This window comes from Chenopodium quinoa, unplaced genomic scaffold, assembly GCF_001683475.1.
Source record: "Chenopodium quinoa cultivar QQ74 unplaced genomic scaffold, ASM168347v1, whole genome shotgun sequence".
NCBI lineage: Eukaryota > Viridiplantae > Streptophyta > Magnoliopsida > Caryophyllales > Amaranthaceae > Chenopodium > Chenopodium quinoa.
In genome coordinates, this window is record NW_018745684.1 from 8,378,958 (window position 1) to 8,391,905 (window position 12,948).

The 12,948-nt window shown below is 33.5% G+C and overlaps 2 protein-coding genes across 3 annotated transcripts; one reads left to right on the top strand and one right to left on the bottom strand.

Moving 5' to 3' along the window:
* The first annotated feature begins 988 nt into the window (after positions 1-988).
* On the top strand, positions 989-7,147 carry LOC110717524 (signal recognition particle 19 kDa protein-like). Of its 2 annotated transcripts, none has more exons than XM_021896247.1 (4): positions 989-1,143; positions 1,288-1,472; positions 1,630-1,729; positions 6,740-7,147. In XM_021896247.1, exons 2-4 carry the CDS (start codon positions 1,296-1,298, stop codon positions 6,871-6,873), a joined length of 411 nt encoding a protein of 136 aa, XP_021751939.1. In that variant the 5' UTR covers positions 989-1,143; positions 1,288-1,295; the 3' UTR covers positions 6,874-7,147. The 2 variants fall into 2 exon arrangements, with proteins under 2 accessions (XP_021751939.1, XP_021751940.1); XM_021896248.1 differs by having other exon boundaries at positions 1,007-1,143; positions 1,277-1,472.
* A 36-nt stretch (positions 7,148-7,183) lies between these two features.
* LOC110717523 (1,4-dihydroxy-2-naphthoyl-CoA thioesterase 1-like) lies at positions 7,184-11,741 on the bottom strand. The gene is made up of 3 exons (XM_021896246.1): positions 10,940-11,741; positions 9,141-9,332; positions 7,184-7,654 (listed from the first exon to the last, which is right to left on the bottom strand). Exons 1-3 carry the CDS (start codon positions 11,072-11,074, stop codon positions 7,502-7,504), a joined length of 480 nt encoding a protein of 159 aa, XP_021751938.1. The 5' UTR covers positions 11,075-11,741; the 3' UTR covers positions 7,184-7,501.
* Positions 11,742-12,948: the final 1,207 nt, after the last annotated feature.

Genomic DNA, 12,948 nt, shown 5'->3' on the forward strand with positions numbered 1-12,948 from the left:
AGGAATGATTCCGCTACTCTTAAGGTTTTCAAGGCTTATCTTAGTGATTGTTTCAAGATGAAAGATCTTGGAACTCTTAAATATTTTTTGGGCATTGAGGTGGCCCATAGTTCTTCTAGGTTATTTTTGTGTCAACGAAAATATACTCTGGATATTATTTCTGAAACAGGTTTACTGGGAGCAAAGCCTAGTGGGTTTCCCATTGAACAGAATCATAAGCTTGCTCACGCAACTGGCAAATTTATGAAGGATCCCAAAGCATATCGTCGTCTGGTGGGACGACTCATTTATCTTACTGTGACTCGACCGGATTTAGCATATTCGATTCACATTTTATCTCAGTTCATGCAATCCCCCCGTGAAGATCAATGGAAGCGGCCTTGAGGGTCGTTCAATACTTGAAAGGGACTCCCGGTCAAGGTATATTGCTACGTTCCGATAGTGAACTCACATTAGAAGGATGGTGTGACTCGGATTGGGCGGCGTGTCCTCTAACTCGTCGTTCTTTGACAGGTTGGCTAGTGTTTCTAGGAAAATCACCGATTTCTTGGAAAACTAAAAAGCAAGATACAGTTTCTAAATCTTCTGCAGAGGCGGAATACAGGTCCATGGCAGGAGTCACTTGCGAGTTAAAGTGGCTTAAGGCTTTATTGTTGAGTTTGGGTGTGTAACATCCTAAAACTATTAAATTATTTTGTGACAGTCAATCGGCATTGCATATTGCAAGGAATCCAGTTTTTCATGAGCGAACTAATCATATAGAAGTTGATTGTCACTTTGTTTGTGATGCGATAAATGAAGGATTAATTACTTTATCTCATGTGTCGATTACTTCTCAATTGGCGGACATTTTTACAAAAGCTCTCAGAAATGGCGCAATTTGATTTTCTTCTATCCAAGTTGGGCATTTTCGAACCTCATGCTCCAACTTATGGGGGATATTGAGATATATCTAAGAGCATATTTGTTTTGGTGAATATTTAGTTTGCCTAGGATATATTTTGTCATAATTATCTTTAGCTTGCTAGCTGTACACTGTTTGGTGAGGGCTTAGGAAACTAAGCATACTTTACACCATTGCTTTCTCTCTCATACGATACACCATCGATCCAACCGGAGTCCATACTACATTCCCAAATTCCTGTAATTTTCTTCAATTAATCTCATATTTTTTCAATTTTATCATCGAAATTTAATTTTTACTTATTGATCAAACGAACCAATTTACGATTATCTGCATCAATTTTATCAATTTCCTAAAATTTGATCGAATTAGGGTTTTTACAGAAGAAAAGATGAATGACGAATTGCCCAATGTGAAAAAGTGGGTGGTATTATACCCAGTATACATCAATTCGAAGAAAACAATTGCTGAAGGTCGCCGAATTTGCGCTACCAAAGCTTGTGAAAATCCTACTTGCGATGAAATTGGAGATTGCTGCAAATTTCTCAATCTTCCTTATCACAAAGAGGTTTGATTTTTGTTTGTAATTTTTGTTTTTCGTATTGAATTTTGGTGTTAATTTTGTCAATTTGTTTGTAATTTTTGGTTTTCGTATTCAATTTTGGTGTTAATTTTGTTGATTTCGTTGAATTTTGTGGTTGATGTATGTGATATTGTAATTGCAGGCTGAGAAGGCGTATCCAAGGGATTTTATGCAGAGAGGGAGGGTGAGAGTATTGCTAAAACAAGAAGATGGGAGTTTATGTAACCCTGAGATTTCGTCGAGTAAGAATTTCTCCATTGTGCCCTTTGTTGATCGTATTTTGGTTGCTTATTGTGTTGTTTTTATAACATAAAATGTGTTTTTTGGTTCGTATATAATTCATTCGTTGCATGTGGAGATCCGGTTGAGAGGGTTTAAGGCTTTAGACTATTGATGGGATCATTCTGCTTAGAAATTATGGTGTTAATATAGAAGTTTAATGACATGATAATCAATTATATTGAATTGGAGAGGGGTGTGACTGGGGTGAGATGGATATTTTTGAAACAGCACTGGTGTGTTTGTGTGTAGAACAGTGGACTTGTTTGAGGATCGGTTTGGTGAAGGTAGATAGTGTATGTCTCGATGCACCCTTAAAGAGCTGAGATTAGAGGTAGATAGTGTATGTCTTGGCTACTGGAGTATATTAGATTTTTGATGATTTTTGTAGGTAAATAGGTATCTGTTCTCAATCTTTTCATCTTCAGTGTGACAGTTCTTTGTTGTACTACTGAGCCATAGATTCAGTGCTCCCGTTCCACCATTCCAAGTTTGAATCTGCTAGGATTCGTTGATGTCATGAGCTTTTGGCCAGTTTAGTTTTAGTGTTTTACCTTTCAAACAAAAATACAATAAGCAAGTGGTGGACTTGGTTTTATGTTCTTTATACCGAAATTTCCTTTCATAGCCTTGGGCAGAGAATAACTGATTTATTGGGTGAAAAAGTGAAGTCCAATGTCTAGGTTCCAATTTAATACACTGTATACCGAGCACTTCTTATGTATTTAACGGAAAAGACTGAATTTGTTGGGCACTGAATTGCATCTGTAAAGACTGTAATCCATCTTATACAATGTGATCAGCTTGACATTTTAGGTTTAAAAAGTCCTAGAGGACATTGGAGGCAAAACTTCTGTTCCTGGGGTTGGAAGTTTAGGGGTAGGCTTACCTCATGTATATATCTCATATTTTCTGATCAACTGCTATTCCTGATATTCTGACCAGCTGCATTGGTTTAAACTTTTGAAGATTGCCCTTGATTTTCAGAAGTAACCACTTTTATATATTATAATGGCATCCTACTACTTTTCATACATAGATGTCCAATGTGAAGTTGTGAACTTATAGCCTTGATCAATTGAGGTTATTAGTATTCCAATTCCAAAAATAACTCTCCTGTATTCCTTTTTGTTCACAAAGAAACTTCCTATTACTTAAAATGAAAACTTAACCTACTCAACCCAAGTGATGTGGACCCTAGCAGCCTTAGTTTTAGAAAGCGAGGCGTTAAGAGCTGGGGCCTTAGCTTTATGAGACGGAAAGACGTACAAAAGGCGTGTGCCTGTGTTTTTTTCTAGGTTGCTTCTTGCGCCATATGTTGACATTCAGACTTACTCAAATACTAGAATAGAGAAAACCTCATATCCCTTAATCCCATTTGAATAACCCTAGATATTTATTACATAGCCCATTCACCTTTTCTCATTATTCAATTTTTAGATTTATACAAATTAAACTAATTAGTTTTTATTATACAAAATATGTTCCTCGCCTACAAAAGGCGTGCGTCTTCACTTTGCGCCTAAGCTCCAATGACTTTTACACTTAGCACAATCTCTTTCTCTCACATATTTTTTGTACATCCCATGTGATGTGGGCTCTATCACCACTAACTATCTCTCAATCAAAATTTTACTCTTATTTCTCCACTATCTAAAAAATAAAACCTATCCCACCCTACTATAACCCTTAATATGCTTGCCTAAACCTAATAGGAAGATTATTTGTGGACAAATGAGTCTCATCAACCCCATCATTTAGCATATATCACCATGAACGTGCTCCATTTTGTAGTATGTATGCTTCATAGTTGTTTAGTCTTAACTTAAACTTGTCCGTGGTCTAGTTTGCTTTTGATATTTGCTATTTCAGCCAGAGCTTTGATATCCAAGAACTTGGTTGACCCCTTTAGTTGCGTTTACAAGTGAAAATGCAACTCTATTCAAATAGTGTTTTACTTGGTGATTGCCATTTCGACTATTCTAGTTCTAGTCTTTACTCTTTAGGACACCTGGCATATCTTGGTCTGAGTTGTATTGGAAGAGTAGACATTGTTTTGAGTTTTGGTTTCCTATTTAATCCCAAACTAGAGTGCTTGGAAATGTCCATGATTTTTGTGCAGTGATTCTTCCTTGGGATCACATGTTCTTTTGATTTTTGAACCCTTTCGCATTTATAATACCTTTGCTTACTCGTCTCTCTTGAGTCTGCATTTGGTCTTTCCCCTACTAAAGGGTATCCTCCTTGGTTCTTTTCATCTGAATATTGGTTTTTATTGTTTGTATCATAACAGGATATATCACCATTAAGATTAACTTTAATGATTAAATAAAAAAATAAAGCCCTGTACTCAGGAAATGTACAACAATAATCCCAATTGTTATGTGTGTTATGGGTGGTGGATAAGGTGTAACCTTTTCCTAAAAAAAAGGAGTAACCTTGAAATGATGTTGCATTTCTTATCAATAATTGCTTAAGTGTGGACATATGTTTCTTAAATAACATTGAAAAAGAGAGAATAATGAGACAAGACTTGAGAGCGCTATTTTGAAGGTCTAGGGGCTCTTTGATGGCCTTAGTTAAGAGGACCATTTGCATGCAGGAGGAATGATATCATTAGCTCTGGTCCACCTTAAGTAGCAGAGATAGTTTTGTTGTGTGAGGTTGTGAGTGCAAGTTAGTGTAAGATGAACCAAAGAAGTGGAACATTTTGTTTTACAGTGCGGATTGTCTTTGTTTGATTGCCTATAATTGGGGTTATATACTTTTTAAAGCGGTAGCAACTACACAGTATAGATCCAAAATTGAGAGGGTAATATGTTTATTAAATTTTCTCTGCGAGAAGATAAGATGGAGGGAGAGGATTGTTAAGGTGCATTCAGCAGGATACTTCTCTCCCATTCATGTTGGCTTTAGGATTATTTGCAGAAAATGGAGATAGATGAAGTGATAAATGTATTTATATATGCACTATCTGATAGATGATTGCAAGTTGTAAAATGATAGAAAGATGATGGAAACTTGGAAAGTTCATGATATGTACTTATCTAGAGCAAGAAAGAAAAATTTACTCATTTCTTATAAACAAATTAGTTTAAAAATAACACTTGATGGAATATAGATAAAAAGTTACGTTTTGGTATTTCTGTAGCCATTTGGAGTGGCGTAGGATTGATGACTGATATCATTCTTTTATGTTGTAATACTCATATCTGCAAGCGTAAGAGGTGGAGTGATGGTTGTACTAACCCTATTGTGTTTTTCCACATCAAGAATATCTCATGTCACAATTTAATCTTTGAGGCATTTTTTTTTAACTCTGTGTCTAACCTAACTATTCTAATCATCTTAATTGATAAACATTGTACAATGGTGTTTGGAGTTTGGTATGTAAGGGTAGTTCCTGATATTTAATAGTTCTTATGCAAGTTATTCCTGTTGATTAGAAAATTTCGTGCTAAATAAAATTAAGCATTGAGTAAGCTAGTGACTTTATTTTCCAAATTCATGTTCAGAATCTCTTGGTTTAAAGGCATGTCATAGATGCATTCCATTGTTTTACATGTGTAAACATTTTTTTGAGATTCTCTTGTACTTTCCTTCTTTTTTTTTCCTTAATATTTTCTATTACCTTGGGAGTAATTTAGTACTCTATGAACAATCTTGTTTAACAGTAGGTTAGATTATCATCTTCATACTCCCCCACACCCCCAAATTAAAGTCCAAATTCACCCAAAATCTAGTTCCTTAAGAAAAGCCTCATTTCTCTACAATTTTTTCTTAGTTCTTTTTAGTCGTCCAATCCTTACATCTTTTCTTATACAATTTTAATCACCCAATCCCTAATATCTTGTTTTTTATATTCACCCAAATTCTTTTCATTCATTTTTAATCAACCAAATCCCTTTTTTTTCATCTTCTTAAAAACATGTGTAGAAAGGCAAGTGAAACTTTTATTTGGGGTGAGCCAAGGAGTATAGAAAATCAAGAATACGTGAACATTGTAAGCACTTGCAAAAGAATCTGATTTGCATTTAAATGGTTTGATGGTTTGGATATGAATGCATTTTGCCATACAAAATCTGTTTCAGCTTTTGACTTTTGCATTAGAGTTATAATCATTTTTGTGCTGATACACGTCAAATTGCTGGACGTTCCAAGTTTAAAAATCAATAATTACCACTATCAAGATGATGTACAAAAATTGCCCTGGTATATTGATACGAACTTAATTAGCTACTCCCGACTTCCCAAGTATGGTCCTGCTGTTGGTGGTTGTGTCTGAGGTTGAGTTCTTGATGAAAGCAATTATCTCACAACTTGCCCAGTAATTATTTGAGTTTTCTGTTTGAAAAGGAAAGCTTCCTGTGTGTTCTGTTGATGTTTTGGATGACAATAGCATGATCTCAAAAACTTTTTTCACCTGTATATATATTTGGTTTAATGACCAAATAATATTTGCTTTGGAAGATTAGTATACAATATACAGTATGCTGGACTGTACTGTACTGTTTAAACTTTCGACATCTATTGGCTTAGCCTTAGAGCCTTTCCTCTTCCTTCACTAATGTGAATTTATTGTTCTTTCTGATTATTCAATCCACTATTCAATCCTATTTACTTTATTTTTTTTTTTTTTTTTTTGAACTAAGGTATTCGATTTTCTTGTATAAAAGTTAGGAGCACTCTTTCTCCATTCTCCTCCCTCTGCTATTAAACTGCTATGCCCTGACATGGGTCACAATGCCAAAGTGATTTTGTTGAATGATAAAAAAATGTAGGGAATACGTATTTTTGTACCTTGTAGAGGGAAACTATGCTGGGTGGAAGAATGCTTTTAATGAAATTTCGTCTCCCATGTGCAGTGTTACCTATATTCTTGCTGCAACATATTGATTATATTTACGTTGGTATTACAAATGTAATTTTTTTCAGTGACTTATTATCTTCACTTTTTGACTGCCACTATACAGGAAAGCATCTGATGCTGAAAATTGCAGAAATGGTACCTCGTCATATTGGAAGAACTACAAAGAAGCAAGAATCAACTTCTAGCTCTAGTAATGCACCTGCAAAATCTGGCAAGGGTGGGAAAAAGAAAAAATAGATCTGATTTATTGCTTCACCAATCCTTCTTGTTCAACTTCACATTAGAAAATGAACTGTAAATTGCCAGTTCATATGTGACGAGTATTAGAAGCATTGTGTTAAATGTCCGGTGATGAAATTCCAGCTGATCTTTGCCATGTCTTTTGCTTATCACGGATCATTTCTGCTAGGCTTTTAGCCAATCACAAGAGCTCAATCTTGTCCAGAAATTTTTTCTATATACATGTTTGGTTTTTCTGTCAGGGAAGTTCTGTTTTACTTTTGGTGATCTATTTTGAGTTTTTCGCATTCCTAATATGGAGATCATAGTAAGAGTACGAGTAACAGAAGGTGGATCTTTTGAGAAAGTATTGCATAATAATGTAATAACCTCAATGATTTGATGCATTCAATCCAAATGTTTAAATTATCATCATCATCTTTAAGTTACCAAGTCAGAATGATCCACTCGTCCAACTATGTACCACCCCTCAGACAGGGGATCGGACGAGAGAAAATAACAATGGCGCAATGCTGCTAGCCTTCTTGTGTCGTGTGAGTTGGGAGTGATCTGGGTTTAGACCATTTATATACACCAACATGTCAACTTCATCATCTACAGTCTTGTGTTACCGATCACTTGAAACTCATAACTTGGCATATTTTCGAAGATGTTTGTCTGCATCCTTTGCATGTTCTGGCACAGGAAGGTTGCAAATCAGAGTTACACGGGAAGATGATACCAAGGATTTGCTCTCTGAGTTGTTGGGGTTTGTTTTCCATAGTTGCACTTCCCACACCTGAACAAATGCGACATATTCACCATTAGTTACTCTTGCACATTGCAGTCAGTGCGTGACTCCGTGTCATTTTCATTTTAACTTTTACATTATTTATATACATTACTTAGACCATTATTAATAATTGTATATAACTAAAAACAATCACTTATAGAACGTTTTTCATTTGTCTAAAATTTTACAGTTAACTAATCTAAAAAGCTCTACTTTTCAACTTTTTACAAATTAGCTAGTTGAGGTCAATCAACTCGTTAAAAAAGCTCTTTTACCGAACAACCAAAATACTCTGTAGCTTTTATGTGGATTCAAGCAATTAAACCTCTAAACTAGTTAAATTAACACAAATTTTTTCAAAATTCTTCCCAAAAAGATGTGTCATCCTTTTTCCACAATTTTTTATCAAGGATGATTGGTTCAGCCACTTCAAGGAACTCCAAAGTTGTTTCACAAAAACATTAAACACCCTCCAAAATATCAGAAGGGCACTTGGTAATTGTACTTGTATACCCCACTTGATCATCTTCAACTCCAATCGTACTACCATTTATACCGTACATAGGTTTCAACTAAACATTATTGCTAAATAAATGAGAATGTTACATTTGCATTATACAATTGGTTGTACCATATATGATAATCTACGTATGAGGCTATGGCATGTCGGTAGCCTAAGGAAGATGATCCATCAATCTTTAATTAGTTTTCATCATTTTTATTTGCACGTTACTAATAACAAACAAAAAATCGTGTACACAAATACATTAGTCACTTTCGTTGCTTGGAAGATGCTAGCAAGTCAATAATTATTCCCACACCTAACCTCAAATTCTCAATTGGTAGATGAGGATGGACTTAGTGGACCTCCTAAATTTTCCCATCCTAGTTAAAGTTCAACGTTTTTTTTATCCTATAATAAAGACTTAATTAAAAAGGGTGGTAGTATGGTAGGTGGAATTTTGCCTCTTACTAAAATGTATCTAAATCAATAAATCAACATCTATCACAAAATATAATTATACTTTACTATGAAAGTGTTAAGAATTTCTTGATACATCAACATCTTATACTAATATTCACCTAATTGTCCACCGCCCTCAAAATATTAATTTTAACACTTTGTACAGGTAAGAACTTTAGATAGACAGGATGATATTCCCATCATTTTAAGTTTTTGAATGAGAGATAGGAGGTTGGATTAGTTTACTAGTTTTTTGACTTTTAGATGTGAGGCAAAGGTTAAATTTCACTGAGTTATTTTGCTAGAAAGTAAATCAACCCCCCTACCCTCTAGGATGGGCCTTCTCGCCATAAAAAAAAAAAAGAAGAAAAAAAAATCAAATTATTGTGACTATAAAACAAATTATAATTATTGTGAATTTGTGATAAGAGTTTGTTTCATGTAATCATACGGTATAAAACTTGGTTCAAAAGGTCACAAGGACAATAACTAAAGCATAAATAAAAGAAACAAAAGCATAAGAAAGACCTGAATGGTACGGCCAAGTGTGATGGGAACGGCCTCCGCAAGAACAAGGTCACCTAGCTCAGCCCGCTTCACATGGTTTATGCTAAGGTGGATTCCAGCCACTCGCTTTAGCCCACTTGCTAGATGTGCTCCCATACTCGCCAATGATTCTGATATCAACGCCGATACTCCTCCATGTAACACCTTGAATGGCTGCGTATCCATTAATCATTAAAGATTATTACTAACATATTAAAACTTATCTGAAATTATTAACCTTACAAGATTACTAATGACAGTACTCATACAATATCATGCTAGAAAGTAACAAATAATTGAATAAGTACTTGTACATTATTAAGTTTGTACCTCACATTAAAGTAACAAGTAATATTCCCCAACTTGTCAAAGTAATACTGTATCAGTAATGCTCAAGTGCTGCATCAAAGTTTCTAGATATACATTTGACATATTTGTAAACAATTTACTAATACGAGTAAGTAATTTCAAGTGGAGAGTAATTATAAAATCATTTAGAGCATGTTTGGTTAGTGTATTTTTTGGATTGGAAACGGATTCGATTAAACCGATACCGTTACCGAGTGTTTGATTAGAAGGTTTGGTAATAATTATCGTGACTTAAGGGTAATGGTTACCTCTCATTTGTTACCTCTCAAAAACTTAGGGTAATAAATACCCTTACCCTCCTCAAACACAAACAAAGGAAGTAAAGTTTAACCGAATCCTTTCCATGGTCAAACCAAACAAATGAAAAGATAATAATTAAATGATTTATTTCCCTCTTCTTATTTATTTTCTTTCCATTATCCGAACCAAACCCCTCCTTAGTAATACTGTATAAAATAAAAACTTATTTGCATTTTGCACATGTTTTTTAAAAGATGAATAAAACAAAAATAATGAGATGATAGAATTTGAGTAATTATGAATGTTTTTACCGTGGTTTTTTGAAATATGACTACCATAATATTAAATAAATAAATTAATTTAATTAAAAATTATAATAAAATGAATTAAAAATTTTGAGTAGATAAGATGAAATGTGACTTTTATTTAAAATTTAGAAATATGACTTTCTGGATAAAATGAAATTTTACCGGAATAGTACCTATTTTTTTTTAACCTACAGGAGTAGTACTTGGGACTAAGTTTTTTTGGGTGAAATAAGACCATATTATGAATGATTAATTTATGACGAGGAGAGAGTGAATATATGTTTCAAAAAAAAAAAATATGACGAGGACAGTATGATATTTATTTTCATAAAGGTTTATATCACATCTCCTTAAAAATTCTTTGGTAGCTCAGTTTGCCCATATTATGAGACGGAGTATTTTAGGCCACAAAAGAAATTAAGATAAAAAAAAAATTAAAAAAAAAACACAATAAAAACAAAAGATTGCTAGTTTTTTTTTTTTTGGTTGAAGAGAACATGATATAATTTTGGACCAAAGAATCAACCAATTAAATATCAGCTAATAAATTATTATTAATAAAATAAATATAAACCCAAAATGCAACAAACTAAAAATAGTTGGAAATCTACTTGGTAAGAATTACAGAACTATAGTATTACGATGTTACGTACCAATTTCTTAACCAAAGTAAATAAAAAGTAGCAACTTTTTTAGGACAGATATAGCAGATAAGAAAGTAACAGCTGAATTATTGCTGAAACTGTGACACTTCTAATTTAGCCAATCTTTGTACATTGTACTTTACTATGAACTCTACAAAATCATCATCAAATTCATCCACAAAACAAATCAACAAAAAAATTGCAAGGAAATTAAAGTTACCTGGCAACATTTGTAGGTGACTAGAAGACGTCCGGTGACTTTAGCGGGAGACACTTCGTCGATTTCGAACCCGATTGCGTGGAGTGGAAAGTCAAGCTCTTCCGTCTTCGAAGAAGAAGGTGGTTGGTATTCCATTTGGTTTTTTCAGCGTTGGCCAACTTTGGAACCTTTTGCTTTTGATTATTTATTGTAGATAGAAATTGTTATAAAAATATAGTGTTATTATGTTGTGGGTGTCAATGTGTCATGGATGTGATGGAAGTTTTTTTTGGTATATTGTGTGTTTTTTGTTTGGTGCATCTTTTTCGGTAAATGTATATTATCCTAACTTTCTTGTAATTTTGTATAGTTGTAGACTTGTAGGTATGTAACTCGGCCAATGCTTTGGGTTTAATAATTTTTAAGTAACTTGACTGATTCTTCTAAAGTTTAAATGTCAAAGTATTTGAACCACAGTATGAATGGGTTGTTCAAAAAAAATATATTATCAATGATTTGTCCTATATCTCATTTTAAGGTCATCCCTAAAAGATTGGTTCATTCAATTTAGGCGCGCTTGTGGTTAAGTGGGATTTCAATGGAGTTTAAATCATCTTTTTGTGGTGGTTGTAGAGAAGTTTGGGGGAGGGATGAATTTGTCCACTTGTAGGGGCATAGGGAGTGACTAAACACGTTTATCAAACTATAAATATGGGAATTAAGGTAGTTGAGAACTTAGCATCGTTAGGTATAAAATAATACTGAGTACAAACTCATGTATCCATTCGTTGTACTCCATGCCAATATATATACTTTAGTTATACCAAGTATAAGATGACTATTTGACAGTGTTATTTTCTTTTTACGTGTAGTAGTATATTGTCTACTCCATCAGTAGCGTTAAATTTGTTCATCATCTTATTATTAGTTCAGTTTTTCAGTTGAGATTTGGACATTTATTCAAAATCTCTCAATATAAAGAGGTGCGATGTGACTATGTGAGATAATAGAGGTTGTATTGCTAAGAAATTGACTAGAAGAGATCAATTAGGATTTAGGAACAACATTTAGTTGATTGCGTTTACTGAAACTGTCTATTGCATACGAAGACAAAGGAATAATGAATGTTTGGTAAAGCTTTGTTGATCAATCAAGCTACTAAGGAGATATCTTTAAAATTTCTTGTAGAGTTTAGTGAAGTGAAAAACGATTGTTACCGATGTAAATTGTACATGATGGATTGTCTTTCACCCATTGTAATGCAATCTTGTTAGTAGTACGAGCTATAATGATATTACACATAAGTATGTAACTGACCTTTAGCGATATAGAGTTCATTGGCTTGTTTGTATTTTTGCACCAATAAGATTAAGGTCTTGTATAATAAAGTGTTTTTTGAAAAGATTTTAGCTTATCGAACACTATTAAAAATTTGACCATTTTAAAAATTCAATTTTGGTGTCTGGTAAATAGCTTATTAAAAGAGTTTTTTGAGGTCAAAAAGATCTTTAGAAAAAACTATTATAAGAGCTTTTTTAAATTAGCTTATTGAACAATTAACTTTTTGAATATTAAATACATTGAAACAACTAACAATAAATAGTTATTTACCAAACATTTTTACACAATCAGCTATCTACAACCAACTAGTCAAATAATCTAATATAACCAGGTAGTCAAACCAATTAATACAATTAGCTATATCAACCAACTAACAACTAATTACCATACAGGGCATTTGACGATCACAACGGGAGTACATAATTACTGTAGTTCTCAAATCTTCCATCTTTATTGCCCCCATAAATCCATAATCAACTTTCGGAAACATTATGGCACCATTAAGATCCACTAGGAATAATAATTAGGATAATAACATAATTGGTCCATCTAATTTAAGTTTATTTCTGAAAATCAACCTGAAATAATGATAGCCATAGCAGAAAGTCCTATGATCCAAACGTTAATTATCAACTTCCATTTCTTTGGCCTCTGCTACGTATTCTATAAGTGTATTGCGAAATGTCTTA

Bases quoted from the DNA above. Each gene is read 5' to 3' on its own strand.
- LOC110717524 (XM_021896247.1), top strand. From the start codon at position 1,296: ATGAATGACGAATTGCCCAATGTGAAAAAGTGGGTGGTATTATACCCA. The intron at 1,473-1,629 runs GTTTGATTTTTG...TTGTAATTGCAG, and splicing joins ATCTTCCTTATCACAAAGAG to GCTGAGAAGGCGTATCCAAG. The intron at 1,730-6,739 runs GTAAGAATTTCT...GCCACTATACAG, and splicing joins TAACCCTGAGATTTCGTCGA to GAAAGCATCTGATGCTGAAA.
- LOC110717523 (XM_021896246.1), bottom strand. From the start codon at position 11,074: ATGGAATACCAACCACCTTCTTCTTCGAAGACGGAAGAGCTTGACTTT. The intron at 9,333-10,939 runs GTAACTTTAATT...ATGGATACGCAG, and splicing joins TCACCTACAAATGTTGCCAG to CCATTCAAGGTGTTACATGG. The intron at 7,655-9,140 runs GTCTTTCTTATG...GCATTTGTTCAG, and splicing joins CACTTGGCCGTACCATTCAG to GTGTGGGAAGTGCAACTATG.